The 21,835-nt window shown below is 21.7% G+C and overlaps 4 protein-coding genes across 4 annotated transcripts; 2 read left to right on the top strand and 2 right to left on the bottom strand. All coding sequences in view use genetic code 6, as the record gives it.

Annotated features, from left to right (window-relative positions):
* Nucleotides 1–357: 357 nt before the first annotated feature.
* Nucleotides 358–1,626, bottom strand: TTHERM_00584920 (MORN motif protein; the record flags this gene model as incomplete). The annotated part of the gene is made up of 2 exons (XM_001032598.2): nucleotides 358–1,186; nucleotides 1,307–1,626. The coding sequence occupies 2 exons, from the start codon at nucleotides 1,624–1,626 to the stop codon at nucleotides 358–360; spliced, it is 1,149 nt and encodes a 382-aa protein (XP_001032598.2).
* A 197-nt stretch (nucleotides 1,627–1,823) lies between these two features.
* On the bottom strand, nucleotides 1,824–4,019 carry TTHERM_00584910 (hypothetical protein; the record flags this gene model as incomplete). The annotated part of the gene is made up of 1 exon (XM_001032597.2): nucleotides 1,824–4,019. The coding sequence occupies one exon, from the start codon at nucleotides 4,017–4,019 to the stop codon at nucleotides 1,824–1,826; it is 2,196 nt and encodes a 731-aa protein (XP_001032597.2).
* Nucleotides 4,020–5,784: 1,765 nt separating this feature from the next.
* TTHERM_00584900 (ABC transporter C family protein) lies at nucleotides 5,785–10,366 on the top strand (the record flags this gene model as incomplete). The annotated part of the gene is made up of 6 exons (XM_001032596.2): nucleotides 5,785–6,084; nucleotides 6,138–6,600; nucleotides 6,839–8,590; nucleotides 8,648–9,555; nucleotides 9,640–9,901; nucleotides 9,954–10,366. 6 exons carry the CDS (start codon nucleotides 5,785–5,787, stop codon nucleotides 10,364–10,366), a joined length of 4,098 nt encoding a protein of 1,365 aa, XP_001032596.2.
* Nucleotides 10,367–11,729: 1,363 nt separating this feature from the next.
* Nucleotides 11,730–21,246, top strand: TTHERM_00584890 (transmembrane protein, putative; the record flags this gene model as incomplete). The annotated part of the gene is made up of 17 exons (XM_001032595.3): nucleotides 11,730–11,805; nucleotides 11,860–12,027; nucleotides 12,082–12,489; nucleotides 12,538–12,687; nucleotides 12,749–13,030; nucleotides 13,080–13,357; nucleotides 13,414–13,765; nucleotides 13,912–14,435; nucleotides 14,495–14,935; nucleotides 14,998–16,379; nucleotides 16,552–17,194; nucleotides 17,243–17,371; nucleotides 18,089–19,057; nucleotides 19,113–19,563; nucleotides 19,748–20,812; nucleotides 20,876–21,058; nucleotides 21,110–21,246. The coding sequence occupies 17 exons, from the start codon at nucleotides 11,730–11,732 to the stop codon at nucleotides 21,244–21,246; spliced, it is 7,638 nt and encodes a 2,545-aa protein (XP_001032595.3).
* Nucleotides 21,247–21,835: the final 589 nt, after the last annotated feature.

Genomic DNA, 21,835 nt, shown 5'->3' with positions numbered 1-21,835 from the left:
ACTCGTAGATTTATTAAACAGCAGCTTAATTAATATTAAATTCAAAATATGAATGTTTATTATATATATACTTTTTATAAAATATTTTCTATAAATGCTTTTGTCCTCACAAAAATCTTCTCAATCCTAAATTTATGCTTAAAAAATAGAATTAGAATTAAAAGGCTATCTTATTTATTTCTAATAAAATTCCGTTAATAAATTATTAAATCATTTCAAAAAATGCATTTTTTGATACTATGAATTTATTTATTTAAACTAAAATATGACAGATTTGAATATAAGAAAGATATTTTTTGATAAAGTTTTTTTATTTCTAACATCAATAAATAATTTGGATACATTTAAATATAATTATCATATAATAACACTTTATTCAATTAAACACTATTTTAGTTTTTAATGTTTATTTTAAAATAATAAATTTTTTATATTAGATAATAATGATTTGTATTTTGATCCATTAATATTTTTTATATTTTAAATACTAAAACTATTCTGATTATCTTTTGACTATATTTAATTACTCTTTTTTATCAGAGATTAAATACTTATTTATTTTTTATGTGTATTTGGCTCATTTTTACAAGTAATATTTTTATTTATTTATATATTTTCTTAGATAAGATTATCACATTCCCAAATTCCATCAATTAATAAATCTCCTTGATCACTATAAAATGAGCCTTAACCATGCCATTTACTATTTAACCAAAATCCAATATACAATCTTTTACTTTAAGCATAAAAATATTTTCCAAATCCTTAAAATTATCCCTAAAAAAATTCTCCTTAGTAAAAATCACCAGTATTATATTTGAAAAGACCAATACCATCTTGAAGATCTTAAGACCATTCACCTTCGTAATAGTTTCCATTAGAATAGAATTACTTTCCTTCACCATTTCTTTTATTATCCTTTGTAGAACCTAAATAAATCCCTCCGCATTTAAAACCAATTATTGAAACTTAAGATTTATTCTGCGTTATTTATAATAACTTAATTTCTTAAATATTTTAATTTGTTTAAATTTTATTGCTTGACATAGTAATTTGTTATGCAAATAATTATTATTTTTTGTTTTCTTGCATGTTTTTGATAACAAATAATTTTAAGTTTACTTAATTAAATTTTAAATACTTCGTAGATCTAATTTATGAATATTAATTATTGAATCTTCTTCTTCTTCAATTTATAAAACAAATAAATATTATTACTTACAAAATTTATTTTGAAAGTTGAAAAAACAAAATTATTGTGAAATTCTTTTAAATTATTCAGTTTCAGTTTCGAGTAAATTTACACATTTAAAAAAACAAATTTAATTTCGATATTTTTTAAAAATTTGATTCATTAATTAATAAGTTATTTTAAAATGATTTATTTATTGATATATTAAAATTTTAGAGGTAAACAAATGGTTCTGGATTAACTGTACGGACTTTCTTTAAAATATTCTTAGAAATACTGGTTAACAGAATTTTTTAAATATTTTGAAGAAAAGAAATAGAGTCAAACAAAACAAAAAATATTAATATAAGCAGGAAAAATTTTTTTTAATAATAAGTTTGTAAGCTATATGTTATTTCTAAATTTAATAAATTAAATTCTAAAATAAGATACATCTATGATAATAACATTAAAGGGGTAACATGTAATTACTTTTCATTATATCTACTATATTATTTTTTTAAAATAACTCAAATGATATTTGAATAATTTTCTACTGTTTTAAAATGAAATTTCTTTAAAAAATAAAATATTTAAAAATATTTTTTTTTTACAAAATTGAAAAACATTCAAACAAATAAACAAATATTTATCAAATCTAAGGAAAATGATCTACAACTTTAAAATACTTGATAATAAAACTTTTGATATTAAAACCTAAAGTACCTAATGTCAGTGAGCTATAAAGTTCTATTTCTTTAGCATCATCCTCAATACTGTTGATGTTTTAATAGCCTGGGTAATCAGCTACCATAAATATTTTACCTTTGATCCAAATTCTAAACTCTAAATTTCTTGCTTTTAATGAAAATCTTAGAGAAGGGTCATTAAGTCTTTTTCCTTTTATGACTTTTGTTATACCATATGAATTTTGATTACAGTAGCAAAGATTATCAGCAAATATTCTATGAGTATTCTTATTGAAGGATCTAATCAAACCAATCCTTGAATAGTAATTAAAATTATTCATTGGTTCAATCTCAATCCTAACAACATATTTTAAGTTTGGATCCAAGTCAGCATCAAATACTGTTTGAATAGACTGACTCTGATATTAGAAATGGTCAATCACTAGCTCTTGCTAAGGATTTCTCCAAATTTTGACATTTTTGTCCGAATCATTATACAACGATGGAGTAAAGTTTACTTCTTTTGTTAAATCTTTATAAGGATTTGCTATATCTATAGTATCTAATATGGGATATTTATATAGAATATCTCTTATTTTGGTTTTATCTGACTCATTAAAGAATTTAAAGTCTATATATTATAGTACAATAAATGTGTTGTTGGTGCTTTCATTTAAGTAAGTGTTATACAAAGGATCTTTTACGGGAGATTTATGCAAATTATCAACTTATAAATGATTTATTTCAGAGTACTTTTTAACTAAATTATTTATTAATTAAAGCTAGTCATATGACATATATCTAAAATCGATTGGAGTAGAAGTAAACATATCTTCATCGTTAATTTAAATCTCATCTATAATTGCTTTTAAGCTATCTAACTTCTCTTCTATCTCTTAAAGGTACTTTGATCTGACAAAATTAGAATTGTTTGATATCAATCTCAAAATTCTATTTACATTTTCAGAAGGCTAATTCATATATTCAATATCTTAATATTTTTTAGCAAGTTTAAGTATAGTTTTGTATTGAGATTCTTTTATTTTATGGAAATCTTCAACTTCTCCATCTAGCTAAATTATATCTTTAAATAGTGGCTCCACTTTTTCTAAAGATTGCTTTATTTTGTTGATAGATTATTTACTAACTTAATTGCTCCTATTAGAAATTAAATTTATCATTTATTCTATATAAGGAGAGCATTAAGCTTATTTTCCTTCTTCTAATAATTTATTTTTGTAAGTTTAGTTTTATACTATCTCCCTAATATCTTCTAATTGAGGAATGCTTAATGAGCTAAAATCTATTGGTTATTTTTATTCAATAAAAAGATCTTCCATATCTTCTTTATTTATCAATACTGAGTATTTGTTCAATATTTATTCAATTTTCGAGATAAATCTTTAAGTGCAAAAGTTAGATTTATTTGATATAAGCTGTATTAGCTTGTCTACATTGCTTTAATCAGAATTAAATTTCATTTAACGAAAATTATAGTTCAATTCTTTATTATTATTTTATTTGTAGTTATCTTCTTAAAAATATAAGCAAACTTTTTCTAAAGAATGAATAATATCTTCTTTTATTTTCTTAGGTAAGTCCAAGTCTATTTCTTGAATTGATTAGTTATAATTGCCTATAGATTTGATCAACTCTTAAGAAATTTAACTTCTTTATTCTATTTTATCTTTTAAGAATAAAGTAAACTACACAGTAGATTCTTACGTGTTTGTTTAAGATGTAAGTAATTATTTAAATACCTATTTTTCTGCCAATTTATTGTATACATCAAGTAAGGTTTAATTTGAGTTTTAATATTTATTAATTTGTATGTTAATAATCTACTATAAATTTGTAAGCTATTCATTTAACTCTCGCCTAAAGTTTTCAAAAAAATCATTTAATATTTTTATTTATGATTTATCTGAGTCTTTATTTACTATTTGTTCAACTTAGCTCAATAACTAAGAGTCATTTACTGGAGGCCAGTTAGATATTATAGATGATTAGCTATACTAATTAACCTCCTCAACTAAAATAAGCTAATCTCCACTAATTTTATATTAAGTGATGCATTTAGCGCACTTAAAGTACTAATCATCATCTAATTTTATGTAAATAGGATGAAATTACTGATGCCTATCACAATTAAATTGCATAATCTTGAAATTAAATTTATCGTTTTTACTTTGTAAAATTTGCAAATAATTTAATTGTTATTAATATCCTGTTTTAAGATATTTAGATAAAAAATCCTGACAACTAATTTAATCTTTTGTTGAATTTGATAATTTTAAAATTAACAATTAAAAAATAATACGCAAAATACAATAGCGTAGTAAACTGAATCATTTTTTGTCATAATAAAGTGTCTAATTTATTCAATTTTAACATACTTTAAAAATAATGAGTAGTTTCTACTTTATTAGTTATTTGACTATCATATATAAATATTTTTTTTTAAATTTATTTTAACTTAATAAAATTAAAACCTAAAAATAAAGCAAATATAAATTTTCAATTACATAGCAATTTACCTTATTTCATTTACTATTTTAAAAATAAAATAGATTTGTTTTGTTAGTTAATAAAACACTGTTTGATTATAAAACATATTAAACTTTCTTTTAATTTCATCAAAAATCAATAAAATATTTTAATATCAACATAATTTAATTATATTAAAATACAAAATTATAATCACTTTTTAAATGACAATATTTTATAATCAAAGATTAGGAATAAATAGTAATACTTAAATAAATTAAAATAAAAAATTATTATAAAAAAAATTAAAAATAAAATATAACACAATTATTTAAGAATGTAAATTTTATTAACTTATTTTCATGAATTCATAAGTTATAATATTTTCCTTTCAAATAATTATTTTAATTAATTTCTAGATGCAACATTAAAATATTAAAAGTAAATTTTGTTTTCTTTTAAGAATTAAAAATATTTAGAATTTTTAATGTTTTTAGATGTATTATAAAAATATTAATTGCTTATCTTATAAATATTAAAAATAATTCTGATTTTCTGGTAATTTATGATATAATTTGCTAATTATGTTTAATTTTGATGATTTCTTAGGCTGATTTGTAAAGAAATTTCTTTTTTTCTTCTATTTTTTTCTTTTATCAAATTTTACTTATAATTAATTATTTTTTTAATATTTCTTTAATTATTTGAATTAATTAATAAGTAATATTCTTTCTTTATTTTTTCTATTTTACCTCTTTTATTAAATTTTACATTTATTATATTTTTTTAAGAATAATTTTGGCTTTAACTTTCATTATCTTTAAAACTTTAAAACAATTATGTTAGATTATATCAGCCTATTTTAAGTTTGATATATTTTTAAATGTAAAACTCTCTAATATTTACCTATTAAAAAATTTAAAAAGCCATAATTACTTAGTGTTTTTATTATTTAATATCTAAATTGTTTTTATAGAAATTGAATAATATTATGAAAAAAGAAAATGCTCAAATTTAGTAAAAACAATTTATTTGATTTGGATTGTGATATTAGTTATAAAAATAAATCTAAAACAATAAGTTCTCAAAAAATTTTAATGATACTTTTATACTCTTTGATTTATTTAAAAAAACAAGTAATTTTGATAGAGAGATCTATTTTAATCACTTAAAATAAGGACATTTTAATAAATTATGTTTTAATAATTGTTATGTAATTAAATTTTCCTAATTTGTTCTATTTACTTCTATTTATAATAATTACAATTAAATAATAAAAATTGGTTTTATTATAATTTTAATGGTTAAAACTAATTAAATTCACCAAAGCAAGCTGAAGATATAATTAGTTACTTTAAAAATTTAACTAAAGGATTAATATAGTTAATTAAAGTAAAATTTTTAAACTAAATTATAAAAAAAAACACAACAGCTAAAATGTCAAAGTAATAAGCTAATTAAAAAGAAACCCCTTCTTAAGATTCTAAAATCAAAAGTTAATCATCTCCAGAAGATTTTTACAATAAAGAAGATTTTGAGTAAGGATATGGTTTTATAGGTAGACTTTTCCTATTAAATTTACTCTCTGTCGCTGTAAAGATTAAAAAAGTTTTGAATAAAGGACTAAACGTAAACTCTATGCATACTCCAAAGCTGAAAGAAAATTAATTGTCTTAGAATAACTCCGAAAAATTCAGACAAAACCTCGATAAAATCTTATTAAATGGAGAGTTAAAAGTAATTTTTATTACTTTTTTTATTTAAATAATTATTTTTCTTCATAAAATTAGCCTTTGAAGGTATGGAAAGCATTACTATCTGTGTTTAAATAAAAAATATATACAATCTTTTTTTACTAAATATTTGACGTCAGTCTCAAGCTATTTAATTCTGTTTGTTTAAATTTTTGTATTTAAGGCTTACTTGATAAAGATAATAAAACAGCTTACATCTGGGGTGCTATTATGGTAATTTCTATGCTATTTTCTAGTTTATTTAGATAAAATGGGTGGGAGTTAGGTTTAAATTTGAATTCTGAAGTTAGGAGTGTAATAATTAACACAACTTATAATAAAGTTAGCTAATTGAGTGCTATTTCAATCAAGTCTGCTAATGTTGGAAAAATCGTTAATCTAATTTCTGGTGACCTAAATACCACTGAAGCTAAGTTCTTTTATTTGTTTTAAATGGCTATCGCTCCATATACACTTGCAGTAGCTTGTGTTATTCTTGCTTTTAGACTTGGTTTTTATGGTAATTTATATTTATTTTTTCTAAAAATATTTTAATTTATTTAATTTTTTAACATGCTGTTTCTGCTTTCAAATATAAAAAATAATTATAAGCTAATTTTAAATCTTTTTTCATTCAAAATTACTGTAATCTTACTAAAATTAAATCAAATAAATATTATTTTACCACTTTATTTTTTATTTAATTTAAAAAATTTTTTTTGCTAAATTTCTTTATTAATTAATTAAATATTAAATAGGATTACTCAGTATAGTTTTTTTAATATTTATCTTTCCAACTCAGAAGTTCTTCGGTAAAAGAGCTTCGAAGCATACTGCTAAAAGAATATTAAAAACAGATGAAAGATTAAAATTGACAAAAGAAATTATTGAAGGAATTTAAATAATTAAGATGTATGGATGGGAGAAGGCAATCTAAAATATTATTGAAAAAATTAGAAATGAAGAAGTCAGGGAGATATTCAAAGTTCAAACTCTATAATATATAGAAAAAGCTATCTCTACTTCATATGTTTTAGTAGCAGCCACCTTAACATTTATAATAATAAATTATGAAGGTTCTGTTGAACTTAATAGCGCTAAAATTTTTTCAACTATTGAAATGCTTCAGTATATTAAAACAAATATATTTTTGTTTTCAGGTATAGGTTTTGGCTATATTTTTGAACTTCAAATATTCTTAAGAAGATTTATTGATATTTACAGTATTAAAAATATTGTAACTCAAACTAATCAAGGCAAATAATCTAATGATTTAATTTAAAATGGAATTTTTGCTAGTTTTAATAATTTTAGTGCTTATTTTAAAGAACCAAAATAAGCCTAAGTTGAACCAAAAAATTAAATCACAACAAACGTTGTGACAGCTGAATAAGTTTAAACAGAAATAGATGTTGCAGCATTAAAATAATAGAATGAAAAAGTATTTCCTATCCTTAAAGATCTGACTTTTGATATTAAATAAGGAGAAATCTTAGGGATAGTAGGAAAAACTGGAAGTGGAAAAAGTACACTTCTTTATAGCTTCTTAAAGGAAATTCCTTACTATTTAGGCTAATATTAATTCAGAGAGAATGATGCAAATGGAGAAAAACTAAAATTTGCATACGTAGAATAGGAACCTTATATTTTTTCAGCTACAATTAGAGAAAATATTTTGTTTGGAAAATCTTTTGAAGAGAAGTGGTATCACACTGTGGTATAAGCTTGCTGCTTAGATCATGACTTTTAAGTTATTGATAAAGGAGATCAAACATTAGTTGGAGAAAGAGGTGCTAATTTAAGTGGTGGTTAGAAAGCTAGAATAAGTTTAGCAAGAGCTTTATATAGCAATGCAGATGTCTATTTGTTGGATGATCCTTTAAGTGCTGTTGACTCAAAAGTTTCAAAATAATTAATAAATAAAGCTATATGTGGATTAATGAAAGGTAAAACAGTTATTTTGGTTACCCATCAAATTCATTTTACTAAGAATTGTGATAGAATTCTAATTTTAGAAGATGATGGATCTCTAAAAGTAATTGGAAGCTTTGAAGAAGTGTTTGAATAACTTAAAACATTGGCAGCAAAATAAATAAAGTTTGAAAATGAAGAAGAGAAGTCAATCAAGAGTCTTGAAAAAACTTAAATTAAAGAAAAAAATGGAAGTTAGAATAGTCTGAGTAGTGAGGAAGTAAATTCAGATTAAGAAATAGAAAAGAAATAAAAAATAAAAAACAAAATTGAAGAGAAAAAAGATGAAATTGTTAATGTAAGCTTCAACACCTACACTAAATTTTTGAAAATTATGAATTCTTAAATACTGGGATTACCAATTATAATTGTAATACTTTTTATATTAGCAGAATGCCTTTTCACAGCATTTTAGAGAGGTCTTGGTTTGTATGATTCGACTTCTGATGATGAAAAGTCAAAATTATTTGGCTTTTTGATCTTGTTTTCTTGCTCATATATGATTACTAATGGATTCAAATAAGTTCTTTTTTCTTATGGTAAATTTTAATTAATAAAATTCAAATGTTAATTATAATTTTATTTTGTTATAAAAGGAATCATTAAAGAAAGCAAGTATTTGCATAATTAAATGCTCTACTCTATGCTAAGAGCACCTTTGCTGTTTTTTGACAAGGTTTCTAGTGGAATTCTAATTAACAAATTTTCTAATGATGTCAGCTTGCTTGATAACTTTTTGCATTTTACTTCAAATGACTCCTTAGATATTTTATGCAATTTTTTTAATTTGCTTATTACATGCTGTGTTTTTAATTACTATATTTTGATTCCTAGTGCAATTGTCATTTTTCTTTTGTATAAATTTTTGCTTTTCAATAAGGACATCATCTTGAAAATGAAATAATTGGATCTAGCTAATAAATCTCCTGTCTTTGCTTACTTTTCTTCAACTTTACATGGAATTATTCCTATCAAAGTATATGGCTAGAATTAAAATTTCTTAAACAATATGACTGATTTGTGCAACAATAACTTAAGAGCTAATTTGGCTTACTGGCTTTGTAGCAGATTTTTTGGTGGATTTATATAAAATATAGCTATAATATGCACTGCTATAGGTGTTTTTATTATTATATCTTTACCTTCTTCTGATCCAACACTATCAGCATAAAGTCTCACTTACTTTATGCTCATGGCTGATTCTGTTTAATGGTGTCTGAGATAAATGTTGGCTACTGATTCAGCTATGTCTTCTGTTGAAAGAATATAAAATTTAATAGATTAGCCCTCTGAAGCTCCATTGGTTACAGATCATTTAAAATAATAAACAAATTAGTTGGAAGTGAAATGGCCCTAAAACGGCTAAATTGAATTTAAAAATGTTAAGATGAGATATAGATAAGAACTAAATCCTGTTCTAAAAGGTATTAATTTTAGCATCAAGCACAGTGAAAAAGTTGGTTGCGTAGGTAGGACTGGAGCAGGAAAATCTTCACTAATTCAAGTAATTTGATAGCTAATAAGAAATTTAATATTTTATAGATAAAATAATTTAAAATATAAAATTAATATTTTGTTTTAAAAATAGGCTTTGTTTAGACTCACTGAACCTGAAGCGGGGTCAGAAATGCATATAAATGGCATTGAAATTCAAAAATTAGGTTTACACACATTAAGATAAAGTATTTCAATTATACCCCAAGTACCCTTCGTATTTGGAGGAACAATAAGAAGAAATCTAGATCCTTTAAGCTAGTACACTGATGAAAAACTTTGGGAAGTTCTTAGATTGGTAGAATTAGAATAATTTGCTAAGCAAAATTGTTAAGATGGATTAGATACTGATATGGGTAATTTATTAAAAATATAAAAAATTTATTTACTTTTATTTAAATTATAAAGGTGCTTCTTCTTGTTCTTTTTCAGTTGGATAAAAATAATTAATATGCTTAGCAAGAGCATTGCTGAAAACCAATAAGATTCTAGTTTTGGATGAAGCTACCTCTAATGTTGATATGGAAACTGATTAATTCATTTAAAAAACACTAAGAACAAATTTTTCTGATTATACTATTATCACAATAGCTCATAGATTAAATTCAATAGCAGACTATGATAAGGTCATAGTCATGGATAATGGATTGGTAGCTGAATATGATTCACCATTCAATCTACTAGCTAATTCTACAGAAGATACATACATAACAAAAAATACAATCTTTGCACAAATGGTGAAACACACAGGAGAAAAAAATTCATAAAATATTTTCTAAACTGCTAAAAACAAATATATAAATTCTTAACTAAATAAATGAAATTGTATTGTAAATTAACTTTATAAATATTTTTTGTTTAAAATTAATAAGTATTGATTCATATAATAATTTAAAAATATCTCTAAAACTCAATTAAGATTTAAGTTTAAAATATAAATAAGAATTGAAAATAAAAATATTTTTTACTTTAATTTTAATTTTTAATTGATAATAAAAATTATTAATAAATTTTAAATAAATTTCTTTATTCAAACTATCTATAAAAAATTATTTTTTCAGGTATTGATAAAATATTTAAATAGTTTCATATTTTCTTTCTCTTTTAATAAGTTCAAATAAGAATAAAATAAATAAGAAAGTTTTTGATAAGTTTTATTAATTAGATTTAATATTTGTTTTTATGATAAAGTTTTTATGCTGAAATAAATGTTATGAACTAACTATTAAAATAATAAAAAAAATATTTAAATAGATAGATGATATTTTAATTTTTAAAAGAAAATAAACTTAATAATTTAAACTATTCAAATATTTCAAAATAAAAATTGAACAATAGTTTTATAAAAAGATGTTAGTTACGATTAACTAATTGATTATTTGTTCAAACTAAAGCTTATTGAATACTTTATCAATAGAATAAGTAACAAATTTTTTAATATATATTATATATTTTTATTTTAAATCAAAATATTAAATATAAAAATAAGAAATAATTAATTAGTTTATAGATAGATAGATATTAATGTAATATTTTAGTGAGTTGATGCTAATACAAAATTTTAGTTTATAGACATTTTTTCGATATAATATTTTAAAAATCTGAGAGGTAAATACAAGTGAGGTGGTATGTTTTAATGCATGATGATCTGTAATTTAGAGTTAGACATCAAATTTTCAATAAAAATATTTATGATTTAAAAGAATAGTAAGTTACATGCTATTAACCTAATATTTAAAACTATAAAATTTTTAATTTTATTTGAAAATAATTTTCTTAAGTAAAATAAATGAGTTTTTTTAATTTTATTCTGAATTTTTCTAAATATTTGGAAAATATCTTTAATTATTAGTAAAAATAGACATGCATAATTAGATGTTGTAAATAGATAATATTTTTAAATGAATTAACTATTATTTTGATAAAATTAAGTACAATAAATTAGCAAATAGATAGTATGAATGGTAAATTCTTCAACCAAATCAATCATAAAATTGTAAATAAACATCAATATTTAAAAGCAATACACAAAAATAAAGTTTGAATCTAAAATATCATAAATTCAATTAATTAAAACAAATAGGATCAATATTATATAAAATAAAAAAAAGGAAGAGTAAAAGACTTAAATTACATAAATTTTTAAAGTAAATTAAAATAATTAGGTGAATTTAAGAAGTTATTATGAAAATTGGATTGTTTTTTTTATACATAAGTTATATAATCTGCAAGTAATGTCCTCAAATTCTATCATATTTCAGTAAAAAAGATTATTTTGATTTTTTTATAATTTTGAAAATTTATTAATGGTAAGGTCTAATCTATGACGATGGATATATTCCTAATATATTCTTACAAATACCCTAAACAAATATTATGGTAATATGTACGAGTAGTATAAGTACCTAAAATAAGGGATAAAGTCAATTGTATTTTGCCGATCTTAGGTCTCCTTCTCGAAGTATAATTAATCAAGTTAGAGGTAAATTGTAAAAATGTTATTTATTTATTTATAATTCGTTTTGTTTAATTAAAGCTGAATATACTATTAGTGGAATGGAATACATTGAATACTCAAACTAAATTCTGATTTTAAGCTCTGGTAAAATCATGATTGTCAATCCTATTTCGTTTTAGTCTATTCGCTTTCTTGACATAAATAACATTCAATCTATTTTAATGATATCTAAGACAAAATATGGTCTGCTTTTGAATTTAGTCAATAGGATTTACTTATTTGATACACAAACAGCTCAAATTTTAAAAACTCTTGATTATTTAAACGATTATAGAATTAGGAATAAATAACAATTCTATTTTAAAATGTATGATTTTAAATGCTCAAAAAATAAGATAATTATTACTAGTACTGAAATTGGATTAACTGCATCAAGTATAGATGTAAATACCTTAGAGCTTAAATATCTTGGCATCATCGATTATAGTATATGATTTTGATTTTTTCTTTTTTTAAATTGTTAAATTTAAATAGCATAATAATATTCTGATGGTGGAAATTATAGAGTATTTGATAAATATCCAGATGACGATGTAATATTTATTGGTGGTCGATATCTATAATTGATAGGAGTATAAATATTAAATTTTGAAACTGGTTAGTATGTACAAAAGTTCAACATATGTAAAATTTATTATGTTTAAGAAGTTTCTGAATTTATCTTTTTTTATATTTCACTAAACAGATCTATATGAATACTATCCTGACTACTATGTTTAAAATTTAATATTTACATATACAAACGGTAAGCCAGTAATTTATGTAGGGACTCCATATTTTCTTTATTATGTAGATATTAAAATTGGTAAAGATTTGGACATGTAGCCTGATGCTTACTGTAAATATATCTATGAATAACAAACATTTTCATGGTATAAATTAGAAGGAACATCTCAGATATATATGGGAGAAATATATTTTGTACACATATTCGACTATAACTCTGACACTTTTTACTCATAATTGTGTAATTTTTTTTTTTAGTTTCAAATTTATTTATTTATATTAATTTATAGATATGATAAATGACTACTTCTCTAGAAGATTTGTTTATGAAGATACTGATCAAACATTTATATTATTTTATTGGACCAAAAATTTATATTATTCTAAAATCGAAACTTTATAAGACTTATATCACATATAAACAAATAAATTTACTTATGGTTTCTATGTAAATTATAACAGTTTCTACAGAGTAAAAGGATGTGAATTATGTCTTTTTGCTAAACTAAGAGACACTGCAGATTATGTTAGTACAACCTTAATTTTACCAATGGACTCTAGAGATAATGTATATTTTTAATTATTGTTTCAAAATAACTAATATTTATACCTAAACTAAACTAGACTCAGCCTATTCAAACAAATAACTTTAATTTTACTTGGGATATAGTAGGACTTACGCTTGATCCCTTTTGGCATGTAAACTCAACATGGTTTGTTTTATCTTTTCCAGATAAATCTAAGCTGAGTTAATAAATAGATGGTTTGTTTTATTTAATAAACGCATAAAATACATCTTAATTTTATACTCTAACTTCACCTTATTAGTCAGATAATTTATAAAACACTATGTACGCAGTAGCATCATTAGAAGATGTAAGTAATCCAGAAGTTATTGGAATTGATGAATAAGGGAAAATATATGTATGGGATTTAAATTCCCCTACTTACGAGTTTAAATACAGTCTTCAGTTAAGTAAAAATATTTTAAGAAATTAATCTTTAAAAAATAATTTTAACTCTCTTATTTACAATAAAACTTAAAACAAACTAAAAATATAAGATTTGCTCAATATTTTTTATTGATATTTATTTCTTAATTTTTTTAAATTTCTGAAATAGGGAACTGTCTTTAGGCTTAAATAGCAGAAACTTTTTATTACAACACAGTAAAAAAATTAATAATAATTTGTGGTGATCGTTCTGTTTATAGTTTTGATCTCAAAACTTAAAATTAATAGTATTTAATTAGTCTAGTTTCTATTCCAATATCATTAAGGGCATTTTCAAGTATATCTGTTATAGCAGTTCCTGATATGGTTGCAAGTATTACTTATCTCTATAAGTATAATTCTCAATCTGGTGAATTTGATTTTTTAATTTCTATTTACTAAAGTTAATAAAAATTTGATATTTATCATATTGAATTACTCAAAGATAATACTTTATGGATCTAATATAAGTATAATTTTATATTTTATCCTCTCCAGGATTGCTTAGATGATCCTTCTTTTTGTACGAGTTGTCAAACAACATTTTATTTCGATATAACTAATCAGTAAGAATCAATTACTGCAACTTATGGTTAAGGAACAGAGCTTGTTCCTTTTACAAGTTCAAATAGCTACATTGAAGCCTTATTAATTGTAAAATATATCTATATTATCAAAAAATATTAATACTTTTTAATCTAAATACTAATTAGGCTTCTCATTATAAAGATATTGTTTTTAACTTGACTAATCTTGAAATAAATATTATTTTAGATCCACGCAATACTATTTATTTAAATACATAATTTTTTGATATTTCGTTTTAGAATTTAGTAACATTAAATATAAAAAGTAAATCCAACGAGTTAGCTTAAATTTAGTATGATAGTTTGATGTAGTTTAATAACTATTAAGAAATTAATTTTGAGAATATATTAGTAAGCTTTATGAAGTAATCTTGTGGACTTTAGTTCTAAAACGTGATTAATTCAGTAAATATACTGAATGTGTAGTTAAAATCTCAATACGATTCTTCAATTAGTTGTTAATAAATTATAGCAGACAATTCTTTTATATAAATTTTAAATTATACTTTAGATGATTAAAACTTTAAAAATAATAAGTTTTTCATATCTACAATCAATACAGATAAAGTAATTTAAATAATTAATATTTCAGAAACTTATTATTTTTAATATTTTAAATAAAATAATAGGTAAGTATTTCAAATTTAACTATCAGCAATTCTAATTTTGGGGAATAGTTCAGTATTTTATATCAGTAAACAGATGTTCAAGCTTTTATATCAAATTTAGTTTTACAAAATAATTATTGTTAGATTAAGACAAATAGTTAAAATACTGTTCCTTTATTTACTGCAGGTCATTTTAAAGTCTCTAATGTCCAAATTTAAAATAATACATTTTGCTATAATGATATATTTTAAACAATTACTTCATTCAGCCATCCTCCTTAAACCTTTACTTTTAAAGAAATACAAGTATCAAATAATACATTTTATACATAAACTAATTACCTTTTTTTCAATTCCCTCTATTCTATCTTGTCATAACCAAGCCACTAACTGATAGTTTAAGATGCAAGATTTTTTAATAATTCACTATAAATTAAATCTAGCTCTGACTTAAATATTGCTTCGTTTTTTTAAACAAATAAAATTTAAAATATAATAATGAGTAGTGTAAGCTTATTAACTCACTATAATATATCTTTAGGAACATTTGAATACTCTAATTTGGTCAATATCACACAGTTTAATTGCTCAAACTAGCAAAACTCCAATAAAAATTTTCTAAGCTACGCTACAGAAGGATGCATTCATATTAACGAAGCTATTAGTGTGGTTATAAATAATATTAATTTAAATAATAAGATTATATAAGACAATTCTTTAATAGTAATTAATAATAATAATTATAAACAGTTATAATTGTCCATTACGATGGGATTATTTTAAAATTTATTATTAAGCTAAACATAACTCAATTCCTATGTCAATCCAATCCACATATAAAGCAGCTATAAAGCAGATATTTAAATATCTAACTTGACATTTTAAAACAGTTAATTAAATAGTATAGAGTATTCACTTACATATTCTACAACTGGTATATGGATAGAAAATCTAGTAGGAATAGTCAATTTATATAATGTAACATATGAAAATAATTTTAGTAATTCAAAATACAACAGTCTGTATATCTAAAGTGATACTCTTTAAATAGTAAATAGTACCTTTGCTAAATCTTCTTTTAACAAAACAAAAAGTAATTAAATAATAAATTAATTTAACTAATATGGAGGTATGGTAAATGTTGTTGTAAACTAGTTATAGGTGTTAAATTCTAATTTTAGTTAATCTGTAGCATAAAAGGGTTCTTTTTTCTATATTTCGTCTTTTGGAAAAAGCTTGAAAGTTTTATTTTCAAACAGTTCATTTTCTGAGGGTTATGGTTTCCTTGATGGAGGAGCTATTTCAGTAGATTCATAAGGAAATTTATTTAATCTTACATTCCTTTAATGTTATTTTGATAATATTTATACATTCACTCCATAAGCTTCCTCTGTTAGTATTGAGTAAATTTATTTTATTTTATAATTCAAATTAATTTATTTTAGAAATAGACTAAGATAAATTGAATTTTATTTATTTATCCAAATTACATCAAAAAAATAAATATTGAAAAATAAGATTTTATAAAAAATAAAATAAATATTTATATTTTAAATAATTTAATAATAAATCTAGGTATTATTCTTAAAAAGGAAGCAATTCTTAAATCTAAATATTTGGAGGTTCTATTACGAACATAAATGGAATATAAGATAACTATTTTATAATTGCTTAATATATAAAAGTAAATATTTCAAATGTTTCTTCTATAACATAAGGTTACTTCACATCACAATCGCTATATTATGAATTGTATTAAAAAACTTCTTAATCTTAACAAGCAACTTTGTTGAGCAGTGAAAACTCTTAAATTTAAGTTGAGAGTACGAATATTTCAAATTTAAGTCTAAATAATTAAAATTCAAAAATACCATTACTCATAATTTCTCAAAATTCAAATATTGTATTAAAAAATACAAATATAAGTAATTGCTAATTTGAAAAAAGTCTAATTTAACTTCAGTTGGGACAAATTTAAATATAAAACTCAACATTTAATAACATAAGATAAATTGCTAAATAAAGAAATATATAATAAATAAAAGAAGTAAATCCATCAGATATTAATTACTCTATTATTTTGGCCAATAATAGTACAGTTTTAGTCTAAAATAATTCTATCTTTTCTAATATAAATTGTATTAACTGTAATGGAGGAGCATTCTTTGTTGAAAATGGAAACTTAAACATATAAGACTCTGTTTTTAAATAAATATAAGTAAGTTATTTTAATTTATAATTTTAAACATACTTATTTATTAAATAGTCTAGCTTTGGAGGTGCATTCTTTATAAATGGATTGCTTGGAACAAATTTAATCAAAAATTCTCATTTTGAGGATTTGTTTGCAACTTATAATGGAGGTGCATTAAATATCTTGCTATAAACTTCTTAGGTATCACATTTCTTTATTATGTTCAATAATCTTTTAAGCATTCTTATTAAACATCATAGTCTTTACAATTTGATATTACAAAATTTTTTAGTGCTTAGATTTTTAAATCAATTACATTTAAATTTTTGTTAAAAAATAAATTTAAGTTTTTTTGATTTTGCTATTAAAATTTAGATTTTATTTCTTATTTAAAAAAATAATATACCCTCTAAAAATACTAAATTTTTCAATACTATTTATGTTAAAAAAAATATTTTAACCTTCCTTTTTTCAAGAAAATTTAATATTTAGTTTAAAAAAAAACAATAAAATTGGAATTAATTAATTTATTAAAAAGAAAATAAAAAATATTATTACCTCAACTAAAATTAAAAGTAAAATACAAATTATATAATTATGAACCTTTTGAAAACTCTACAACTTAAAATTTACATCTCCGATTCAATCAATATTCAAGATTTATTTTAGTTTTTGATATCAATTTTAAAGAATTAATTTTTGTTTTACAATTTTTTAATCTTTTTACAAATTATTTTTAAAAGTTTAATAAAATATAAAAAAAATTAAATACCTAAATTTTAGATATGTTTTATTATGAGCTTTTAATTATAATCTATGATAACTCCTAAATTTAAAATAAAATAATTAAATTATTAATATAATTTATAGTTTATTTAATATTTTGCACAAAAATTTATACTTTTTATTATAAATAAGATATTTAGCTTAAATATTGTATCTTCAGTATTTATCTAAAATTAGTCAATTAATGGAAGAGGTGGTTCAATATTTGTTTTCTCAACAACCATTAATCCTTAGTCACAAATAATTGGTATTTCAGAAACAAATTTTATTTAAAATAAGGCGTAAATTGGAGGAGCTTTATTCAAGTAAGGAATTTCTCCATTATTGATAGACTGTAAATTTGAGGGTAATTAAGGATATATTTTTGGTGACGATTCATTTTCATATGCCACTAAATTAAATCTAGTAAATGCTTAGGAATTTTTAAATAAGCATCATGGAATCTTTGATAGTGGTGATTTAGTTATACATAGTTTTAGAAGTGGTGGTACTCTTACTGATCTTAAGTTTTAGTTAATGAATGATTAAAATGAAATAATCTATCCTCTTACTTAGAATGAAAAGGAAATGTTCAGTGTATAAGTGAAAATTGATTTGTCGACACAAAATTACAATAGTTACTAAATAAGAGGAAATTAATATATTTACTATGATTAATTGCAAAAAGTTTTTCGGTTTGATTAGCTTACAGTTGTTGGAACTCCTGGATCATCTACAACTATTCAATTTTTTTCAAATCAGATTTATAATCTCGATGCAGCTTCTAATCAATATTCATAAAACTACACTTTTAATATAAAAATAAATTTTAGGTAATGCATTTCAGGTGAACAAATAAAGTCATATAATACTCTAACTGAGTGCGATATATGTCAGAAAGGATAATACTCATTTCATGTTTAGCAATGTTAAGATTGTCCTACTGGAGCTATTTGCTCAGGAGGAGATAATATAGTTACTAAGTTAGGTTATTGGAGAAAAACTGTTGATAGTAGTCTGATAATTTAATGTGAGAACTAGTAAGCTAACTGTCCTGGTGGTATTTATGGAAATTTTGTTTGCTATGAAGGACACATTGGAGCACTGTGTGAAGAATGTGATGTAATAAAATAATTTTTGTAACTTCTTTTAATAATTTTTTATTTTGAAAATAAAGTTATATGGAAGTGTTTGGGGGAAATCTTATTCGGTTTCTAGTAAATACTCTTGTGTAGAGTGTGATTAAGTCAAATATAATTTATATGGATTGCTAGGTCTAACTATTTGGACACTATTTTCAATGTCCATTTCTATTTAGTCAAATATTGTTAATATAAAATAGCAAACAGCAAAAGATATATTAATTAGAGCCTTTTCTAAAGGAGTTAGTTATCAAAATAACAAAAATAGATAGTCTTCTATATTATTTACAAAAAATGAAAACGAAAATACAATATTTAAACAAACCACATCATAAGTAAGCAAGAAAAGTTTAATGAGAATGTTTTATGATAGAAAGAAAAAGTCTTAATATTAAGAATCTAAGCAAAGTGTTTTTATTAAAATTTTAACTAATTATTTTCAAATAATCTGCTCAATAGCAACATTCAACCTTAAAGTGCCTTAAGGTATAATTATAATTCTGTATTTTTAAATACTTTTAATTATTTTACGAAATACTAACTTATTATATTATTTACCAAAACAAGTTTGTTTTGTAATTAATCTTTCGAAATTTAATCTTAGAATTTTAATCAAAATTAAATTAAAATTATTTTAAATTAATTAATATTATAAAAATAAAAAATGAAGGTTTCATGGTATTTTCTTTATCTATAGGATAGCCAATTAAATATACTTTGAGTTCTTTAGGCTGCTTGTTAGTAAAATTAGATACAAGTATACCGATTATATTTGTGAATTTGATTTTTTCTCATATTACTATAATTGCTTATTTTATGATATTTCTATTAGGATTAATATTTTAGAAGTCAATTTAAAATATTAAATAACCATTTCCCACTTACAAATTGGTAACAGCAGCAATGTTTTTAATAATCTACTTTTAACCTGATTTAATTTAATAAATAATATCTTTGATGTCTTGTAGAACTATAGGCGATACAAGCTACATACTGTCAAACGTTGCTTATGAATGCTATACTAAATAACATATTCGTTATCTATTAATGATATTGTTACCATTTTTTATACTTTGGATTTTAATATTTCCAATTTTATTCTATGTGTTATTAAGAAAAAATAAATAATAATTAGATGATCCATAAGTTAAACTTAAGTATGGATTCCTTTATCATGAATACAAGTAAAAGGCTTATTATTGGGAGCTTTTGAAAATGGCTTAGAAAATAATCATAATATTATTATTGAACTTTTATTCATAACTAATTATAGTTAAAGGACTTCTCGTTTTTATTGTTATTGCAATATAGGGAATAATATCTTAAAAAATTAAGCCATTTTAAGAGGATGAAATAAATAAAATTGATGTTATATCTACTTAAATATGTGGATTTACAATATTGCTTGGAGTATTCTCATATTAAAATCCTTTTAGCTACTTTTACTATTGCTCTTTAGTTTTGATAGCTGTTATAAATATATCTTTTATAGTATTTTTAATCTACAAAATTTTGAGCAATTACATTAGTTAACTAAAGAGATTAATAGTGAATTTTGTAGATTATGCTTCAGAAAAAATCAAATTTGTACCATTTTAATTTAATAAAAAAAAGAAAAAAAGAATATTGAATCCAATAATCAAAGCTAAAGTGTAGAAATCATTTTAAAATTATTTAAATTTAAGCTAAAAGTAAAAAATGGAATTTTATATGAACATCTTTGAACATGGACTAAGTAGCTACAAAATTTTTTTAAGAAATTACATTTATTTATTTAATTTATATTTTATAATAATAGAATCAAAGTTTTAGGAGAGGAATGAGAAAAACTTTAATTCTACAGCTTTTAGAAAAATTGAAATAGAAATGTCATAAAAAACTAACTAGCAATAGATACAAAGTTTTTTAACATTAGATCCTGAAAGCAATACAGAGTCTCTAGTAAATAATGTGAAGATGAATTGCTTCTAAACATTAAATAGTAAAATTAAAAATTAAAAATTTAATTAATTAATTTTATAAATTTAAATAGATTGCAGCGGCTACAACAAATCAACTTCAAATATTCTATAAACATAAAGCTAAGAATAATTTTTTAGATCTCCTTTAATACTAAGTAATAAGATAAATAAATCTACAATAAAATTTGAAGATATTAAAGAAATATGATTCTGTATTAATAAATGGCAGAATATATCTTGGTTGCATATTTTTTTTCGTTAAATAAACTATTTTTCTTAAATTTAAAAAAGATAAAAAATAAGATTTATAATTTAAATAAAAATTATAAATGAAATTATTTTCTAAATAAAAAAAATTTCTTTTGCTTGTAATTAATATTTATTTATTATTTTTAAAAATAAAATCTTAAATTAATACGTTCTCCTAATATAATAACTGTTTGTTTGATATTTTCAGATTGAGTTAAATATAATTTGAAATTTTATATACTAACATATTCGGTATTTCAGATAAAATTTTATCAAATGGACATAATATTAATTTGGCCTTAATTTTGTTTAAGTAATTGAAATATTATTTTAACTATTTTTATACCCTTAATTGAAATTTATGAATTTTAACTGAATTAAAGTCCTTATCAGAATTTTAAACATATTAGGGAATGTCTATGCTTTAAAATATAAACCTTGACATAATTATTTGGAGCATACTTCTTTATAATGTCTACAATCAACATACTGGAAAATATTCTAAGTAAAAATTCTAAGCTAAATTTAAAGTTTTCAGTAAAAAAAAA

The sequence above is a fragment of the Tetrahymena thermophila genome (genome assembly GCF_000189635.1).
Source record: "Tetrahymena thermophila SB210 genomic scaffold scf_8254444, whole genome shotgun sequence".
Classification (NCBI taxonomy): Eukaryota; Ciliophora; class Oligohymenophorea; order Hymenostomatida; family Tetrahymenidae; genus Tetrahymena; species Tetrahymena thermophila.
This window is presented reverse-complemented; position numbering and strand designations above follow the sequence as displayed.